Source organism: Emys orbicularis, chromosome 4 (genome assembly GCF_028017835.1).
Source record: "Emys orbicularis isolate rEmyOrb1 chromosome 4, rEmyOrb1.hap1, whole genome shotgun sequence".
NCBI lineage: Eukaryota > Metazoa > Chordata > Testudines > Emydidae > Emys > Emys orbicularis.
In genome coordinates this window covers 74,920,345-74,940,781 of record NC_088686.1, presented here as the reverse complement: position 1 = coordinate 74,940,781, position 20,437 = coordinate 74,920,345, and the positions used below count along the sequence as shown (strand labels likewise).

Here is a 20,437-nt window from a genome sequence, read left to right as displayed (position 1 = left end):
TGATGGGGAGTCTCACTCAGTTTAGAGTCAGTTTAAAGCAATTCGCCATTGCTGTGGTGAAGGTGCCTTGTCCTGTTCTACAGAGCTGCTTCTAAGGACTGACAGTTTGGTAAATTGCCACTGGTTGGGATCTGATTCCAGTTTTTCTGGTTGAATTTTCCATATATTTCTCAGGTAAAAACGACCTGCATTTGGACCAAGCTGGCTGAGTTTATGCTCGCAGGGCCAAGTCTGGAGGAGAAAAAAAATCAGTCTCTTCTCTGGCTAAGTGTCACCCAGAGATATATATATATATATAGTTGGTTGCATTTTATAAATCAAAATCAGGGAAACTTCCCTTCTCAAGAGGATGCTCTCCCACAGTGATGCACCCATGGATCTCTTCCTCTTACTAACACTTGCGGATGTCCGCTCCCCCTTGCACCTCAATGTTGACATTATAGACCATTCTTTCCTTTCCTATGATGATTCTGGTCCCCCATGCCTTCCTTCCCCTGTGGTCCTGGGCCTCCTTGTATATCTACTGACTGAGAAGCTGTGCTCCCTTTAGGTATTGGGGAGAAGGCAAAGGTTGAAGCTGGTTCCATATGGACTAGACAGGTTGCATGTGGGGTGGCCAAGGTTTATGTTGGAATTGGCCAGCTAAGTAATTGTGTGATTGTGTTCTTTATAGGCAGCCAAGCAGCGATAGTGTGGCCCAGACCCCTGAGCTGCTCCGACGTTACCCTCTGGAAGACCATTCAGATTTCCCTTTGCCTCCCGACGTGGTGTTCTTCTGTCAGCCGGAGGGATGCCTGAGTGTACGGCAAAAACGCATGAGTCTGCGAGATGACACCTCCTTTGTCTTCACACTCACAGACAAGGATTCGGGCGTCATTCGCTATGGGATCTGTGTCAACTTCTACCGTTCCTTCCAGAAGCGAGTGCCCAAAGAGAAAGCAGAAGGCACTGGTGGGCATCGAGTTCGGGATGGACAAAAACCCCCCAAAGCTGGGGATGCTTCCGTTGCCCAAGAGGAGGTGGGCAATGAGAGTTCAGAGAGTGGCTCTTCACTGCACACACCAAGCACAGAGTCCACTCCAGATGTGAACCGGTCACCACGCAGTAAGCGTGTGGCCAGAGGCAGCCATCACTCCCGGAACAGCACCCTGACTTCCCTGTGCATCATTAGTCATTACCCCTTCTTCTCCAGCTTCCGCGAGTGTTTATACATCCTGAAGAGGCTAGTGGACTGCTGCAGTGAGAGGCTGCTGGGCAAGAAGCTGGGGATCCCTCGAGGAGTGCAGAGGTATGTGGGGTGGGGGAGAAAGGCCATTTCTCTTATTCTCCAAGGGCTGCAGTTCTCTGCTTCAGCCTCTGCTCTAAATGATCTGTATGTATGTGTTTGCAGGAGTAGTGGAGGTGGTTACTGTTTGTCTGTGCTGAGATGTTTCTGTTCTAATTTGCAAGAGGGAGGGATCTGATAATTTTTGTAAAAATTCATAGTTGTCTAATTCAATAATTGGATTTTATTTTAAACAGTAGTGCACCTATATGAAACAGAGGCAGTACGCTGCTAATAACTCTATCTAAATCTGATCTATCCTTTCTAAATCTAGACATTGATACTGTGGTTATCTCTGTGGCATCTGAGTGCCATGGTGATGCATACCATGACTGATATAATTTTGACCATGGAGGTACAGAGACAGAAATTAGAATCATAAGAAGAAAATAATGCAAAAAATTTCAACTTGGGGAAAAATGTAGCTAATGCATTTGAGGAAAAACAATCTGAAATAAACGCTAAATGGGAAGGAAGAAACCTCAGCAGCGGGAATAGCTGAGAGAGACCAACCAGTGGTTTGTTGTGATAAATGAAACATGAACTTAAAATGTGAAATGGTAGCCAAAAATCCGAGTTATATGGGATGGATACACAAAAGTATATTTCACCATGGAGCTGGGAAGGCATAGTACCTCTTTCTACAGCAATAGTGTGACTGCACCTGGATTATTGTGTTCACTGCAAAAGGTAGAACATATACAATAGGAAACAATCCTGCCCTGATGTCAGACACATATGCTGGGTTTATAGTCTTATCTCTAATTTCTGATTCTATAAATACCTTGCTAGTGGTCCCAGGCCTGACTTGGTGGGTGGGTGTAGAAGAAGCTATCCCTGCCATCAGGGCAATGATCTGCTAGTAATAATGTTACACCTTAAATCTCCTCAGGTGCTATACTACCATAAGAGAGCAAAATGGATTTTATTCTGCCCCATGCATCGTCAGTGGATTTGCCAGCCAAATTCCGGTGTCAGAATAATTCTTGGTGCCAACATCAGAGGCAGAACAAAATTAGTTGGATTTTCAGATGGAAATTTGTGGCTCTCTGGCTTTAGCTGAGTTGTAAAATGAGCTCTGATAGACACTGAGACAGAATAAAGCTGGAATCTCATCGATTTCAGTTACTTCTCTGATTCTAACGGCACTTTAGAGAGAGAAATAATTTCTGGTGCTGGCCAGATGGAGTGTGCAAGCTGGAAGGTTCCTTGGTGGTAGGAAACGGCCATTCAGGAGTTAAGAGAAGCTGAGCAACAGATAGGGGAAAGTGTGTGTGGGAGGGGGGGCGGGGGGGGAGAGGGGGAGTAGTGGGGATGGGCAGGAAGTGAAGGGAGTGTATGGGGAACAAATATTTAATAATTGGCTCTTCAGTCTAGCAGAGAAGGTAAAACATGACCAGTGGCTGGAAGTTGAAGCTAGACCAATTCAGACTGCAAATAAGGTGTAAATTTTTAACAGTGACATTAATTAATCAGTGGAACAATTTACCGAGGGTTGTGGTGGATTCTTCATCACTGACAATATTTAAGTTAAGACTGGGTGTTTTTCTAAAAGCTCTGCTCTAGGAATTATTTTGAGGAAGTTCTATGGCCTGTGCTGTACAGGAAGTCAGGCTAGATGATCACAATGGTCCCTTCTGACATTAGAATCTCTGAATGTAGGTAATGGCCAGGGGCATGGGCTGTAAAGCTGAGTGTGCAGCATCAGGGAAGTTTAAGCTGCAGGCTTTCTTTATCATAGGACTTGGAGACCCTAGACAGGACGAAAAGAGGGTTTTGAGGTGAAGGCTGCATGAGAGAAAGCTGCTTGCCCCACACTCTGGGAGAGTGAGTGTAGTAAGGGAGCAATCTGATGTCCTGTGTACTGGGAATGGCTGGAGAGTAAAAAAAAAAAAAAAAAAAAAAAAAAGATAAAATTGTTCCTAAAACCAAAGTTGTGGTATTCTACCCACCAGAGTACTCTTAAATTCAAAATTCTGTCTGCTATTTGATCTCCCATCTCTTTCTTATCTGTCTTTCTAGGTGGGTCCTCGGGAGCCAACTTCCTATGGGACTAAATCCCTAAAGAATAAACGTGTATGCTGGAATAGTTACCTGGCCCTACCTCTAACATGGGGCTGTATCACTTCAGTGGGATCTGTGTACACTAGCTAAAGGGGAGAGACCTTCAGCTCTCCAAGTGGGAAATGATGCTTAATCGCTTTGCCAGATTAGAATATTGCAGAAGGGCTTGAGGATGAGATTATTCTCTTTACATGCCATCCATTTCCCTAAAATGCTAAGGAACTTCACAGACTAGCTAGAGGAATCTGTATTTCTGTCAAAGAAATGGGACACTTTAGCTGTTTTACAGGTCACAGCAACATTGCTCAACATTTTAGGTCAGGAAATAAGGGGGGGAAAAAAATCAAATGAAAACTGCTGGAGAAATTTAATGAAGCTCAATGTAATTACCTGAATTGGAATTTGGGCCAGATGCCAGGATCCTCAAATTCTTCTGAAAAATGCATTGGGATTTTTAACTGTTCGGGCTCTGGTTTCGTTGCCTCTAGCAGTACAGAGTTTTATAACACCTTGCTGGGCCATTGATTCATTGAAGTCTCATGGGGAGTGCCACCTACTGAATCCTGTTCTGGGGTTTCTTAGGAGATCTGGACCCCGTTTAGCTAATGAGATCTGATGAGACCCTAGCCCAAGGTGGTATAGCTGTGACTGTTCTCACCACAGCAAGATTTATGTTCCTAGTGACTTTGCTTTAACAGAGTAATTTCAACACTTACTAATCCTTCCTCTTCCCTGGCTGGACAGTGAGACTATGTCACACTGTTTTCTGCTGCCTTGTAGTCTTTGGGTAATCTGGCCTTCCATGGAGGAGCCTGGCAAAATTCTGAGTGGAGCAGCTGCAGAATGTCTCTATGGGACTGTGTTAACCTTGTCATTCTCCCCACACAGGGATACCATGTGGCGGATTTTCACAGGTGCTCTCCTAGTGGAAGAGAAATCCAGTGCGTTGCTACATGACCTGCGTGAGATAGAGGCCTGGATTTATCGCCTGCTCCGCTCACCTGTACCTGTTGCAGGCCAGAAGCGAGTGGATGTGGAAGTCTTACCACATGATTTGCAACCAGCTTTGACGTTTGCTCTTCCTGACCCATCCCGCTTCACGTTGGTGGATTTCCCCTTGCATCTGCCCTTGGAACTTTTGGGAGTGGATGCCTGTTTGCAGGTGCTGTCCTGCATCCTTCTGGAGCACAAGGTGAGAGGGAGAAGATGTTTGTTTTTGTTTTGATTGGTCAGTCGGTCAGTCTATGGCTACTAACCAGTACAAAACTAATTAGAAATCTAACAATGTTGGTGAATAGGACTGATGTCTCTCTGCAGTTCTAGGAACAGTTTGCATTTGGGAGGTCCCACTTGAGGTTGCAGTCTGGGAGGGTCTTGCTTTTTGTGCAGAGTGTTCAGAGGTTTGTTTGTGGAAAGACTTTTGCTGATGCAGGGTCAGCCCATCTAATAACAGCCAAGTCACATGGAGGCAGAACAAGGTCTCACATAGCCCTGTGGAAGCATCAGGAAAGGGAGAGGTTTACTTTGGGACCTGAGCTCCTTTGTGGGAATCCCTGGGCTGGATGAATGATGGATATAGTGCTAACATGAGTTTTCTTGGCCACAGGTGGTGCTGCAGTCCCGAGACTATAATGCTCTCTCCATGTCCGTGATGGCATTTGTGGCTATGATCTATCCACTAGAGTACATGTTCCCAGTGATCCCACTGCTCCCCACCTGCATGGCTTCTGCAGAACAGGTACGTTACATTATCTCATCAGCCACTCATCAGCTGCAACTTCAGTTCTGTCCTGCATTCTTCTGCTGTAAGAATTCTGTCTAGTGTGGGCTGACCTGATATTTTAGGGAATAAAAGGCCCCATCTCCAAGTGGTTGGTCTCAATCTACTACAAGTCAATAGCAACCCGATATTATTTTGATCCCTTCACGCAATCTGGTCAGTGTAGGTGTGAGAGCTGCCTTCTCTGCAGCTCCTGCTGTCAGGAACAACTTCCTATATTGCTTCATAGTTTTTCAGTGTAGATTTTAAAATACTTTTTCTTCATTGCCTGTGCTGCCTTAGCGACACCATCAGCTTGAAATTGAACTAGTTTTTTAAAAAATGGCTTTATTCCCAGAGCGTGGAATCAGCACCTTCAATCAGTACAAAATACATTCAGACTCTGCATTTGTGCTGTATCTGTCTGTGACTTGTTCCCTGTCTAGCTTGGGCTCTGCTGTGAACTTTTTCCCCACTGGGCCCATGAGTAGAGCAGCAAGCTGTTGGGTTTCTTCTAATCAATTTTCCCTTCCCAAGAGGCTGGTTACTTCACCAAAGGAAAGCGTGTCCACCTGGATGGTTGCTGGAAAAATTGCATTCCTCCTTCTCCAGGACATTTGAGTTTTTTGTCCTCTTTGTGTCCCTCCGTTGAACTCTGTTTGAGAGCTGTGGGATGGATGCCTGCTGTGATAACTGGCTGGTACCTTTTGTGTTGTCCCCTCTCTTGTAACTGGATTGTAGACAATGTATTTAGGAAGCAAGGTGTGAGCATTACCAATACAGATCTTTCCCTTTATTCTTTCCTTTTGTCCTCTAGTTACTATTGGCCCCCACACCTTACATCATTGGGGTCCCAGCCAGCTTCTTCCTTTATAAACTAGACTTTAAAATGCCTGATGATGTGTGGCTTGTTGACCTGGACACCAATAAGGTAAGTGATCCGTGCTCAGGAGCCTTTGGTTTTGATGAGAGGGGACAGTTTAGTGGAAACCCCAATTCCCATGGTGGATTTGAGAAATGCAGTGTACATGCCCAAGTGCACAAACGACTGCAGTCACATCTGCTGCCCCAATGCTTTTACTGCGTGGTTTTCTAGGCCCTGTCTTGAGGTCCCCTTTCCCAGGCCCCTCCTACTATTTCAGCTGAAAATGACTTTTGAATGAAATTTATTTTTTTCTTAAATCATTATAATAGAAATAATGTAGCAGTTAGGGCAGATTTAAAGCAGTCAGTCTGCCTGCCCTGTGAGAAACTGCACAGGGAGAATAAACCCTCACAGGAGTTATAAAACCACATTGTCTACTTGGCAGTCAGGACCCTATTTTTTTACAGCCTTTGGAGGAGAGAGGAAATTAGATCTGGTAAGTGTCTTCCTGCAGCATTTGGTGTGATAATTCAAAGAGGACCTTATAAGCAACTCTACATGGTGGTATCAACAATGCTGCTTAAAGGGTAACACAGTTAACATCCTCTAATAAACTTGGAATCTGAACGTTGAGTGTGTTAAGAAAAGTTTGAATTTTTGTGTGTGAAGGGTAAAGTAACTCCTCCCTAACCCCAAGGGAGTGAAAATCGAAGTACTGATCCTATCTAAGGGTATGTCTACACTACCTGCCGGATCGGTGGGTAGTGATCGATCTATCGGGGATCGATTTATCGCGTCTAGTGTAGACGCGATAAATCGATCCCCGATCGCTCTGCCGCGTCTAGTGTAGACGCGATAAATCGATCCCCGATCGCTCTGCCGTCGACTCCTGTACTCCACCGCGGTGAGAGGCGGAAGCGGAGTCGACGGGGGAGCGGCGGCAGTCGACCCCATACCGTGAGGACGCGAGGTAAGTCGTGTCTCCCCTCCTCCCCCCATGTAGACCAGGCCTAAGCCTTCTGCAGCCTTTGTTCTTTGGTCCCTATCATGTCTCATAAAGCACAGGACTCCAGCCTGGGGGTGGCTACTATCTAGAATTGTTTTGCTGTTTAATTCCAGGTGATTGTTCCCACGAACGCAGAATCTTTGCCAGTCCTACCAGAGCCAGAGGCATTAGAGCTTAAAAAACACCTGAAACAGGTAAGTGGCCACTCCAGGGGTCTGGTGAGGAGTGGGCATCAGACTAGCTACACTGCCTCAACTCAGCAGGTGCTGATCTATGTAAGAGGGCAGCTGTGCAGATCAGTGGGTCTAGCATAGCACATTCTATAAGGGGCCATTTGGCACTTGGATACCGTGGTGCCAGACACTTGAGACTGACTTTGGGTAGAGAAAGCAGAGCGCTGGAAGATCCCTCTTGTTCAGTCAACTGCCTCTCAGTCAGCTAACCACCCGGCCTGGGGAGGCCTCCTGCTCTGAATGTGGCAGTGGACTCTGTCAGCATGGGCAACTGAGTAACAAAATTGCAAGGACATACTTCCTTGAGACCCATAGGCCATATGGTTCCTTCCCAAACAGCGCTCCTTCCAGACTGACCAAAACCTGAGGCTATTCTCTTGTTTGCAGAGCTCCCTGTAAATCTCCCCAGAGGTCTTCATCTTCTTCAGTTGTTTTTCCATTTGCTCTCTCTTTTCTCCCCCCCCCTCCCTGCTTTGCTTAGGGAAGTGCGGGGCTGGACATTTCTCATTTTACCTGTTTAAGATGCTTATTTCTTCAGAGAGTCCTTCTAGAGGGTGTCTGGTAGGCTTCTCCCCTGCTGCCCCCAGGTTAGAGCACCTGAATAACAACACTGCAGGCTTGTAGAGCAGTTAGTCTTGGAACCTGCATAGGGAGAGGCAATTCTTGATTTAGTCCTAAGTGGAGCACAGGATCTCGTTCTGTGAATATAGCTGAACCGCTTGGTAATAGCAATCATGATATAATTAAATTTAACATCTTGTGGGTGGGGGGAGAATACAAAAGAAGCCCCACCACAGTAGCATTTAACTTCAGAAACGGGAGCTACACAAAACTGAGGAAGATAATTAAATGGAAATTAAAAGGAACAGTCACAAGAGTGAAATGCCTGCAAACTGCATGGAATCTTTTTGAAAACACCGTAAAATTAAATGTATACCCCAAATTAAAAAGAACAGTGAGAGAACCAAAAAATGCCACCATGGCTAAACAACAGAGTAAAAGAAGCAGAGACCAAAAGGCATCCTTTAAAAATTGGAAGTCAAATCCTACTGAGGAAAATAGAAAGGAGAATCAATTCTGGCAAGTCAAGTGTAAAAGTATAAATAGGACAAAAATGAATTTGAAGAGCAACTAGCAAAAGATTCAGGAACTAACAGCAAAAACATTTTTTTAAGTACATCAAAAACAGGAAGGCCTGCTAAACAATCAATGGGGCCACTGGATGGTTGAGGTGCTAAAGGAGCACACAAGGAAGACAAGCCCATTGCAGAGAAGTTAAATGAATTCTTTGCATCGGTCTTCACTGTAGAGGATGTGAAGGAGATTCCCACACTTGAGCAATTCTTTTTAGGTGATGCATCTGAGGAACTGTCCCAGATTGAGGTGTCATTACAGGTGGATTTGGAACAAATTGATAAATTAAGCAGTAGTAAGTCACCAGGACCAGATGGTATTCACCCAAGAGTTCTGAAGGAACTCAGATGTGAAATTGTAGAGCTACTAACTGTGATATGTAACCTATCACTTAAATCAGATTCTGTACCAGATGACTGGAGGATAACTAATGTGACACCATTTTTTAAAATAGGCTCCAGAGACTACCCTGGCACTTATAGGCCAGTAAGCCTAACTTCAGCTTCAACAAATTGGTTGAAGTACAGAACAGAATTATTAGAGACCCAGATGAACACGATTTGCTGGGGAAGAGTCAATAGGCCTTTTGTAAAGGGAAATCATTCCTCATCAATCTATTAGAATTCTTTGAGGGAGTCAACAGATGTGGACAAAGGTTTTCCAGTGGATATAGTGTACTGGGACATTCAGAAAGCCTTTGACAAGGTCCCTTACCAAAGGCTCTTAAGCACAATAAGCTGTCATGGGATAAGAGGGAAGGTTCTCTCACAGATCAGTAACTGGTTAAAAGACAAGAAACAAATGGTAGGAATAAATGGTCAGTTTTCAGAATGGAGATGTAAATAGTGTCCCCCAGTGATGTATACTGGGGCCAGCGCTGTTCATCATATTCATACATGATCTGGAAAAAGGGGTAAACGATGAAGTGGCAAAGTTTGCAGATGATATAAAACTAATCAAGATAGTTAAGTCCAAGGCTGGCTGTGCAGAGTTTAAAAAGGGATCTCACAACACTGGATACCTGGGCAACAAAATGGCAGATGAAATTCAGTATTGATAAATACACATTGGAAAACATCCCAACTATACGTACAAAATGATGGGCTCTAAATTAGCAGTTACTACTCAAGAAAGAGATATTGGAGTTATTGTGGATAGTTCTCTGAAAACACCCATTCAATGTGCAGCGGCAGTCAAAAAAGCTAACAATGTTAGGAAAGATTAGGAAAGTAATGGATATATAAGACAGAAAATATCATAATGTCACTATGTAACTAGTACGCCTGCACTTGGGATTCTGTGTGCAGTTCTGGTCACCCTATCTCAAAAAGTTATATGAGAAATGGAAAAGGTGCAGAGAACAGCAACAAAAATGATGATGGGTATGGAACAGCTTCCATCTGAGGAGAGATTAAAAAGACTGGGACTGTTCATCTTGGAAAAGAGACGATCGAGGGGGGGATATGATAGAGGTCTATAAAATCATGAATGGTGTCGAGAAAGTGAATCAGGAAGTGTTATTTACCTCTTTATTTAACACAAAAACCAGGGTGTCAGCCAGTGAAATTAATAGGCAGAAGGTTTAAAACAAAGAAAAGGCAGTACTTCTTCACACAATGAAGTCGTCAACCTTGGAGCTTGTTGCCAGGGGGTGTTGTGAAGGTCAAAACTATAACTGGATGAAAAAAAGAATTAGATAAGTTCATGGAGGATAGGTCCATGAATGGCTATTGGCAGGATAGTAAGGGATATAACCCTGTGCTCTGGGTGTCCCTAGGTCTCTGACTATCAGATTCTGGGACTGGAGGATGGGATGGACCACATGATGCTTACCCTGCTCTGTTCATTCCCTTTGAAGCATCTGTTACTGGAATACTCTATTGGAAGACAGGATACTGGGCTAAATGGACCATTGTTCTGACCCAGTATGGTCATTCTAGTGTTCTGATGTAATAACAATTGCTTAAGGGGGTGTGTACACTGCAAAGAAAAGCCCTCAGCACTGAGTCTCAGAACCCTAGTCAGTTGACTTGACCTCAAGGGGCTTGGGCTGCTGGGCTAAAAATAGCAATGTAGGTGTTCCCTAGGTGCTGGAGCCTAGGATCCAAGATCCTCCCACCTCTCTGCGTTTGAGACTCTGGCTCTAGCCTGAATGGGAATATCTACACTGTATTTTTTAGCCTTGCAACCCAAGCCTGAGTCAGTTGACCTGGGCTCCGAAATTGTGCCCTGCTGGTTTTTCTTTGCAGTAGCCGTAGACAGAGTTTTCAGAAACGGCTCACTTCTCTCCTTTAGAGTAGTGAGTGGGTGGGGAAAAAAAGAAAAATCCCTGGGAACTTTACAGCTTCAGTGACTATACTTGGCCAGCAGAGGGACCCTTTGAGATATGCTTTAGGGTTTTGCAGTCAGTCTCTATCTCTTGCTGCAGTTTGGAGGTCTAGTTAGTACCCCACATCTTGTTTTCACCCGCATAAAAGCTCCAGGCCTCTCCTTGGCACACACAATGTGGCCTTTGGACTTGGACTTGACTCCTCTCTCTCTGACTCTCTCAAATAAACTTTTCCCTCTTTCCATAAATGAGGTCCCACTGCCTCCTCTCAGATCCTGTTAAGCCATTAATCAGCTTGGGACAGGGTTGGCTGATCTTATCAAGCAGATTTTATCTCTTTATTTCTATTTTTCTCCTTCTGTACATTGTATGCACTACCTAAAGGTAAAGTGTGTTGGTGAGGGCTGCTATTTCTGCCTCTGTAGAGCAATTTGTATAACCTTTTTTAGGATCCCAGATGCCCTGCTGCTTTCACCAGAAAATGATCCTGCAGTGGAAACTACACTTGCTACTCCAAAACCTGTTTTTCCCTACAGTTTAAGGGCTGTTCAGCAAAATTCCCAAACACTGGGGAGGGGTTGAACATTAGTAGAACAAAATGTGATATTCCTTTGGCAACTTCTGTCCAAGGATTCCAGAGCAATCAACTAAGCTCAGAACATACCTGACCACTGCTGGGGAAGGGAGAACGCTAACTACCCGCTGGCACACAGCAATGTGGAAAGGGGAAACTTTGGCCAACGATACTGAGGTTAACACCTAACCCTTACATAGAATGCCATCTGGTCATTAATATCCAGGCAGAGCAGCAAGGACCTTGGATTTTAAAGTCTCATTGGAAAAATCTCTGTTCACAACCAGGAGACTGGAATGTTATTACTTTCTGGGAAGAAGGAGGGTCTAGTGGGGAGCAGATGAGTGGTGATGGAGCATGCCGGCTTCTTTCAGGAATTGCACTGATTTGTGGTCCCTTTTATTTCCTTTCTCATCTGTGATATTTGGTAGTAATAGGTTTTTTTTTCTTCTCCATCTGTCTGTGGTCATGTGTTCGTCTTGGCTCTGATTGGCTGCTGATGTTGTCATGTGATCTTCCATCTTGCCTCCAGTGTCTGGTTAGCATGACTGCAATCACTCAGCAACAGCTGCTCACGCCTGACAACAAGGTTCTTTATTTTACTCTTTTCCCCTCAACTTTCCATGATTTTTATTCTTTTTCTGTGCTTTACTTATTGACTTTTGAAAGGGAGGCTAGAGGAGGAGACTCAAGGAGCAGGAGGAGAAATGGGGGAGATTTGGGACCAATCTGGTTGTACGACTAGGAAGTTAAACCTTTACTGCTTCAAGTGCACTTTCAAGATGATGCTATCAGGGCTTGGGATAACACTATTTCTATAGAAAGGCACAGAGTTCACCCAGGTGAGAAACTGAGAATTGCAGGTTTATGTCCTGGGATTATGGCTATGCTGATTGGGTCTAAGGAGTGTATTTCTGACTACTGGAGATAGGAATAAATCTCCAACAAGCTGCTGGGATCCAGAATGCTGCACACCCTGAACCTGGCAGGTTTTGGACTATTGGAAGCATCTGTTTTTACTTTTATCAACCATTCAGAAATCTGACACTGTGTGCTGTTCCCAGGACTGTGTCATCAGTAAGGAGGTTGATGGGGCAATCCGGCAAATGCAGGGTCAGGAACCCAACACAGGGATTTCTTTCTTGGCTGAGTGTGGGGCAGAGAATGGTGTAGACATACTCCTGAGAGTGCACTAGAACCTGGCAGAAGGGTGGTGATTGCTCAGGGGTCAAGTCAGCTCTACTCTTTATATTCTTGCCTGAATAATGGTTTCTTGCTGACTGTGCATGTGACCTGTTGCTTCTCAGGCCTTGGCCAGCATGAGTCTGAATACCCAGCCCATTCTTAACCTAGAGAAGTTCCATGAGGGACAGGAGATCCCACTGCTCATGGGAAGACCTCAGAATGGTCTACAGTCCACCCCTTCCACGGAATTCAACCCCCTGATCTATGGCAATGATGTGGACTCTGTGGATGTGGCCACCAGGTGAGTTGACTAGGCACCTACATGCTGAATCTCCATGGGGTTTGCACTTGAGAAGGAAGTGCAGGGCTTTCTGAGGGTGCCATGTTGTAAGCCAGTCTGTATCTCTCTCCTTCAATTAAACACTGAATGTTAGCTACAAAAAAAAAATTCTCTTCAAATAAACATGTCAAGGCAGTGGTTACCATGAAGTTTGTGTCAGGGGCTCACTGATGATGATGCAGAACATGGCAGCAAAGGCAGGATGGCGAATGAGAATGAATTTATAGAAATGGAAATTACCATGTCCAAAGGGGAAGCAAAACTCGAAGGGCTCAAGATGAGGAGTTTGGATAGTCTCACTCCCAGAACATTGAAAGAGAATGAAATTGCTAGTCTGGTAGCAAGGGTTTTTAATAAATCTATGAGATGGGGGTGGTATGATATGGCAGCAGAATAGCAAACGTCCTGTCTATATTTAAGAAAGTGAAATAAAGTGATCCAGGCAACTTCAGACCCATTAATCTGACCTCAGTAATATGCAAGGCTTTAGAACAAATTTGGATGGAAAGAATAATTAAAGGCGTGGAGGTAAATGGAAAATAGGATCAATTGCAACATGGGTTTACCAAAGGTAGATCATGCCGGACTAATATGATATCTTTCTTTTGTTAAGATAACTGATTTTTTAAATAAGAGAAATGCAGTAGATCTAACCCATCTGGACTTCAGTAAACCATTTGGCATGGTGCCACATGGGACATTATTAGTGGTTGGAGAGGTGGGTAAGGAACTGGCTAATGGAGAGAAAACTACAGGTTGTAGTGAAAGGAGAACTGTCTGGCTGGAGGGAGGATACTAGTGGAGGTCCTTGGGGTGGCTTTTGGGACCAATGTTATTTAACATTTTCATTAATGACCTTGGCACGAAAAGTAGAAATGTGCTAATAAAATTTGCTGATGACACAAAGCTGAAAGGTATCGTCACTACAGTGGAGGACCAGAATATTGGATGACCTTAAGTACTTGAGTAATAGAAATTGGATGGAAATTTAATAGGACAAAGTGCAAGATTGTGCTTTTAGGGACTAATAATAAGAATTTCTGCTGTAGGCTAGGGGCTCATCAGTTAGAAATGACAGATAAGGAGGAAGATATGGGTGTATTAGTAAACTGTATGATGACTGAGACACCAAAGTGATGTGTTCATTTCCTGCATTTCCCCATAGCTTATCTCAGCTGCCTTCCCTAGGTCTCAGCAGCTTAACAGTGTGAGTTCAGGTTAACTCACGCGCCAGTGTATTAGCTGCTTCCCACGAGTCATATTTACTGTAAGAAATGTAACCCCCAGAAACCTGTCTTCTTCTTAGCAACTCTACTGGCAGGTATAAGGGATGATCAGCCATGAAGGGGCTTCTTTGCCAGAAGTAGTTGGTTGGGCTGACAATCCTTGTGTGAGTTGGGCGTACAAAGCACCTGCTGTGAGGGAAAGGAAAGTTAAACCAAAGCAGTTTCTTGAGAGAACCCCTTTTCCCAGTGGGAGTCACACATGTTCCCATTCCTATATCACCCTTCCCTTTTAGAAACACTCCTGGGTGGAAATGTTGCCTTTTGTGTAACATTTAAAGGCCCTGTCTGTCCCCTTCCCCTTTGAGGTTCCATGTCTGCATCTGACATATTACCATCTTTTTCCTTCTTAGGGTTGCTATGGTGAGATTCTTCAACTCACCAAACGTTTTGCAGGGTTTCCAGATGCACACCCGCACCCTTCGTCTCTTCCCCCGGCCTGTGGTGGCCTTTCAGGCCAATTCTTTTCTTGCGTCTAGGCCAAAGCAGACAGCTTTCGCAGACAAGCTGTCTAGGACACAAGCAGTGGAATACTTCGGAGAGTGGTCACTCAACCCAACTAACTATGCTTTTCAAAGGATCCACAACAGTAAGTCCTGGTCCTGCCTTTCCGCTCAGCCTGTTTAATGCAGAAGCTTCTAATATGGATACACTACTGGGAAAGAGGTTGGCTAGTCAACACACTGTTCCAGCAATGAAGCCTATTCTTGCTGTGGAAGGGACCTTCTTTTCCAGTAAGGGTCCATGAAATGAGTCTTGAACTGAAACCTCCTTGTTCCAGTTGGTTGTGGGTTTCTGTTGGATTATTGTCATTGTTACCCTGCCTCTGTTGTTTGTTTTACCTATTTGTGTCTTGTCTGTCTGCATGCTGTAAGCTCCTCAGGACAAGGACTCTCTGTTCCTATGTGGTTTTATAGTGCCTAGCACAATGAGTCCCAATTTAATCAGGGCCTCTCAGGGTTGCCATAATACAAATAACTAAGTTCATTTAACTCTCCTTTTTCCTGTTTTCTTTGCAGACATGTTCGACCCAGCCCTGATTGGTGACAAACCAAAATGGTATGCTCACCAGCTTCAACCAATCCACTACCGTGTCTATGATAGCAATTCCCAGCTGGCTGAGGCATTGAGTGTCCCCATAGAGAAGGAAACAGATTCTGAACCTACTGATGACAGGTTGGTGGGGAACATGACACTATTCAATTGCTAACTAAGGGTCATTGTGAATGTTCTGGCCATCTCTTGCTTTGCTGTTGCAACCTGTTTCTCTGACCTCAAAGACTCCCACCGTGTTTCTTCAGTCTATAAAAAGCACTGCTGCTAAAGTAATTTTTCTTCCTCGCTGCTCTGACTGTGTCACAGCTGCCTCAGATTCCCTTCATTGGCTTTCATAAACTCTTCATCTTCACCTTCAAGCATTTTTTTAACATCACTCTGCCTTTGCCTCTGATTCCTACTCCCTTTGGTCCACTTGGATTTCTATACTCCCTTTTGCCATGCTCCTCTCTTTGCTTTTTTCCATGCTGCCCTTTGCTCAGGGATTGTCCTTCCTCCCTTATTGCAACAAGTATCCCCCCTTTCTTTCAAATCCCTCCTCAAAACACACAGCTACATGAAGCCTCTCAATGTCAATCTACCGCTTGAGAAGAACTATTCATGAATTTAATAAAACAGCTGCAGCCCTTCTGAGTGGTGATTCTATTCCAGCCCCCAAAGCTGTGTCTCTGCTCTGTTGTTTTTTGTTTGTCTCTCAGCTTGCAAGCTCTTCGGAGCAGGACCTTGTCTGTTCTCTATGGTCTGTGCAGCACCAAGCACACTAACGGAAGTGGTCTGTTATTAGCCTAGCAAGGAAGGGCTTCATGCTTTCTGATTCCCTCATGCTTTCCCCTCCCCTCCTCTCTCCTGAGAGCTCAAACACTCCTCCATGGCTACAAGTGCTCAGTTCACTCCACTTTGATGAGGGCCAGTGAGTTGCTTTTCACATCTTCTCTTCACCTATCCTAAAATTGTTAAATGTGCTCGTGAAGGGGTCTCCGGGGTGCATCCTGGACTGTGGGACTGCTGAGACCCCGAACCCCCCAACCTGGGTTGCCTCTCACACTGTGATGCTGATGTCAAGCTATAAACCTCTGATAGATACTGCACTTACACAGAATCCACAGACAGGGACACACCCAACTGAGTTACACTGAATGATCTCCTAGCCACTCATGAACCATCAATAGAGAGGCTCCAGCCAATTTCCTCCAGCTCTACACCCCAAAACTGTACTGTCTTCACTGCTCAAGGCCCCGTTTGGCAGTGCAAGTTCATTAAGTAGTTTGCCACTCTCTCAATGTGGAATGGACACACACTAGCCTTTGTAAATTGAGCTGAGATGTCCCAAGCACTTCAACCAAAACACACTGTTTTAGGAAAAATATAAAACAAATTTATTAACTACAGAAAGCTAGGGCTTTGAAGTGATTATAAGTAGCAAGCATAGAGATCAAAGTTGGTTACTTAAGAAATACAAATAAATTTGTAATCTAAATTCTACAGATTATGCAGGATTTGAATCAAGCAGTATCTTACCATGAAAGATGGCACAAGCTGGTTACAGTTCCTCATTACACAGGCTGAGACCACCCTTCCCCAGTTCAAAGTTTTTGTCTTCCAGATGTTGAGTTGGGGGAGGGGGAGGAAAGAGTGATGATGTCACTTCCCTTCTTTTATATTTTCTTCCAGCTTGCTGGAAAGATCTTTGCTGTGACGTGGGGATCAGGCAGTCCCCATTGGTCAAGCAGTCTCCATTGCATACGTGCTCTCTCTGAGAAGTCTCTGGGATGGCCATTGGGAGAGTGGATTCCCTTTAATAGGTCATCAGCACATCTGGCAGCTCCTTTGTTGCAATTGAAAGGTTGGCTGTGGGCATCTCCCAACCTCACAGTGTATTTCAGTAACACATATAGCAATGCTTCATAACTTCACATATAATGATAGCACATAAAATCCAACAGGATATTAATGTTCAACAGATCAAAAATTTTTAAATGATACCTCACAAGGCATACTTTGTACAAAGCATATCATAATTATATGACAGTGGTGAATATGGGGTTCCAGGGTGCTACTTTGAGATGCAGAGTGTCACAGTGCACTCTCTTAAAAATTAGCCTCTACCTCCGGCTTGTGGCCAGCCATGCTGCTATGACCCTTTTGGAGGGATCAGTGCAGTATGAGGCTTGAACGGCCGTAGGGCAGTGCTGATGATCCATATCTTGTAGCATCCAGCTCCTGTGTTGCTGTTTGGCTGCCTCTCATCTCTCTCTCTTATCCTAGCGGTAGCGACAGCGTGGATTATGATGACTCAAGTTCTTCCTACTCCTCCCTTGGTGACTTTGTCAGCGAGATGATGAAATGTAACATTAATGGTGATACCCCAAGTGAGTAACTAACTTCCTAAGCTGCACTTTCATTGGGCCTGTATGGATCTTCCATCCCCATTCACCTGCACATTGAGAAAGTTGCCTCTTCTGAGTCTTTCATCAGAGTGGGAGGCAGGTAGATTATGGTCTGCTCTTATGCAGGAGAGAGACTCTCAGCCTATTCTGCTGCAGCCTGGGACAGTCAGAGGAAGAAACTTTCTCCTTTCTGTGAGCATCACTCTCCAAAAAATCTCTGGGAGAGAGGAATGAACTGAACGTCGTATTTGAACATCGTATTGGTGACAGGAGCTAGTTTAACAATCCAGGAAACTAACGTGCTCTATCCACAGAAGATGTGCAGCCTGGGCACTAGTAGCGCAAGCTTCCCCTACCTCACAGTACCCAATCAGTGATCATCAGCCCTGACCAGAAAGAACCATTTTTAGTAGAGAACAGAGAGAGAATTCGCCTTGGCTTCTGATGAGGCTGCCAACAAGAGTTTCTGTTGGGATAGTAGTTTTTCTTCCTTAAGAAACTGTTATTGAAACCCCAACTCATTTCCCATGTTGGACAATAAGGCACTGAGCAGTTTTTGTTCATTAATGAGATGGGAGGTTGGTACTATGTGTTCGGCAAGAGGCTGGAGTAGTGAGCAGTCTCTAATGCCTGGTGGTGTGTTTGCAGATGTTGATCCCCTGACACATGCAGCCCTGGGTGATGCCAGTGAGGTGGAGTTTGATGACTTCCAGGAATATTCAGGGGATCTGGATGCGCAGGCTCTGGACAGTGAGAGCTCCCTGGACAACAACCAGCCTCGCTCAAGTTCCAGCACTACAGCCAGTAGCAGCCCCAGCACTGTCATCCATGGGGTGAATCATGTGTGTACTAGGACTATTGCACACACAAGCTCAGGCACAGGGTGCTAGTACCTGGAGGAGGGAGGAGTCCAGGCAAATGGGTTTGGGATGAGGGTGACTCCTACTAAATGGACTTGGGTAGATGAATTTTTCACCCTCTTCATAGACAAGGCTGAGTTTGCTTGCAGCATTATGGTCACCAGAAAAGTTTCCTTTCAGTACAAGCACCTGTATTTCCTATCCCTATCAGCCCGTGGTTAGGAATGAGGCACCAAGCCTTATAGTTGAGAGAGTAAGTTCCCTCACCCGTCTGGCACTGTGTGGGGTTTGTTCTGGGAATGGGAGAGCCGGTATGGTAAAATTATGGAGCTAGTAGGTAGAGGGTAGACAGTGAAGAAGATACACCTCTACCTTGATATAACGCTGTCCTCGGGAGCCAAAAAATCTTATAACGCAGTTTCACCTATAACGCGGTATCGAACTTGCTTTGATCAACCGGAGTGTGCAGCCCCGCCCCCCCGGAGCACTGCTTTACCGCATTGTATCCGAATTCATGTTATATTGGGTCGCGTTTTATCAGGGTAGAGGTGTGTATATGCTTTTCAGTCAGACATTATAAGGTTCATACTCTTTTTTTATACTTGTAAGGGGTAGTAATTTAATGACTCATCCATATCGGTAACTCATATTCTTGTATTTGCTGGACAAATACTAGCTAGATAAAAATCCCTCAAAGGGGGTTGGCATTTAAGGCTGTAGTGAGTGGGGATACTACAGGGGTCTAGAAGACTTTGTAAATTTAAATCTGATCAGATTTGTGGGGAACACTAAGTGGGAGAAGTGGCAAACACACAGAACAGAAGCAGGCTTAGCAGTGAGCTGGAGATGCTGGGATGGTGAGGGCTACAAGCCAGAGATGAGTTAGTATAAATGATGCTCTCAAGGAGGGGAAGCATGGATACAAACTGGGAGGTTCTCTGGAAAACAGTGAGTCTCAGGCATCAAGAGGCGATAGGAAACTTTAATAATCAGTTGGATCCCTGGGCAAATAGAATATAAAACTAAGGAGGCAACTTTGCTGCTTTCTGTGGACCTGGAGGAGCCACCCCAGAATAACAAGTACAACTCTGCCCCTGGAGAGAAAACATAATGATGACACAGATCCTGGGAGAGACGGAGGGAGGAGCTGCTTTTACATAGTCTGATAAAAATGAAAAAAAGCAGACTTGCCAGGGGAGCGGAGAAAACAAGAACAGGAAGTTATCCCCATTACCGCGTGATAGTGGGATACAGAGCAATTAGCTTGAAACGAAGGGAATATTTAATGATAAGATTTGTCGGGCAGCGGAATAAAGCCCCAGAAAGGTGATCAAGGCACCGTTACTGCAGATCTTAAAGCCCTGGTTAGAGGAGCTGGTAGTGGGAATGGTATGCAGAGTCCCTCAGAATGCTTTTCTTGCTCTATCCGATATTTCTATGGGAGTGTGCATTGATAAATGGATGAATTGGTTGGTCCACAGGAGTCAGCAGATTCAGCGGAGATGGAGGAGAAGATGATTGCTGGGTTTTCAAATCACCTTCCCTCCTTGCCACTGCAACCAAACTTCCCCAAGATGAATCTGGAACGTCGTGATGGTGAAAGCCCAGCTGGCAGCATGAGCTCTGTGGAGGGAATGGTGAAGAAACGAGAGTATGATAATCCATACTTTGAACCACAGTATGGGTTTCCTACTGAGGAAGAGGATGAGGAACAGGAAGAGAGCTACACCCCAAGATTCAACCAGAATCTGACTGGGATTCGGTAAGGCTCCCCCATCACTTGCTCTTCAGTAAAGGGGTGGTGAGGTTACATTTGTTAGTTCCAGTACTTCAATGTTTAGCAGTCTTTTCCCCAGGAATCTCCTACATCCCAGGCATGTCCTGATAGTCTCCTCCAGTTGGTGCTGAGCAGCTGCAGCCCCTCCTGGCTGAGCACTGACGCTAACTGCAGACTTTTGTTTAAATTTGGGCGGCTGACATAATTATTGACATTTTCCTGAAAATGATCTAGGATGTCATCCTTCGATATTGGCTGCAG

The 20,437-nt window shown here is 44.8% G+C and overlaps 1 protein-coding gene across 1 annotated transcript in view; it reads left to right on the top strand.

Moving 5' to 3' along the window:
* The window catches only part of MADD (MAP kinase activating death domain), a 98,627-nt gene that overhangs the window by 4,924 nt on the left and 73,266 nt on the right, over positions 1-20,437 (top strand). The window contains exons 3-13 of the mRNA XM_065402368.1: positions 674-1,288; positions 4,277-4,580; positions 4,995-5,126; positions 5,965-6,078; positions 7,132-7,212; positions 12,596-12,774; positions 14,450-14,685; positions 15,116-15,272; positions 17,418-17,521; positions 18,188-18,381; positions 19,881-20,161. Coding sequence (XP_065258440.1) covers positions 674-1,288; positions 4,277-4,580; positions 4,995-5,126; positions 5,965-6,078; positions 7,132-7,212; positions 12,596-12,774; positions 14,450-14,685; positions 15,116-15,272; positions 17,418-17,521; positions 18,188-18,381; positions 19,881-20,161 — 2,397 coding nt within the window. The remainder of the gene's footprint in view (positions 1-673; positions 1,289-4,276; positions 4,581-4,994; positions 5,127-5,964; positions 6,079-7,131; positions 7,213-12,595; positions 12,775-14,449; positions 14,686-15,115; positions 15,273-17,417; positions 17,522-18,187; positions 18,382-19,880; positions 20,162-20,437) is intronic.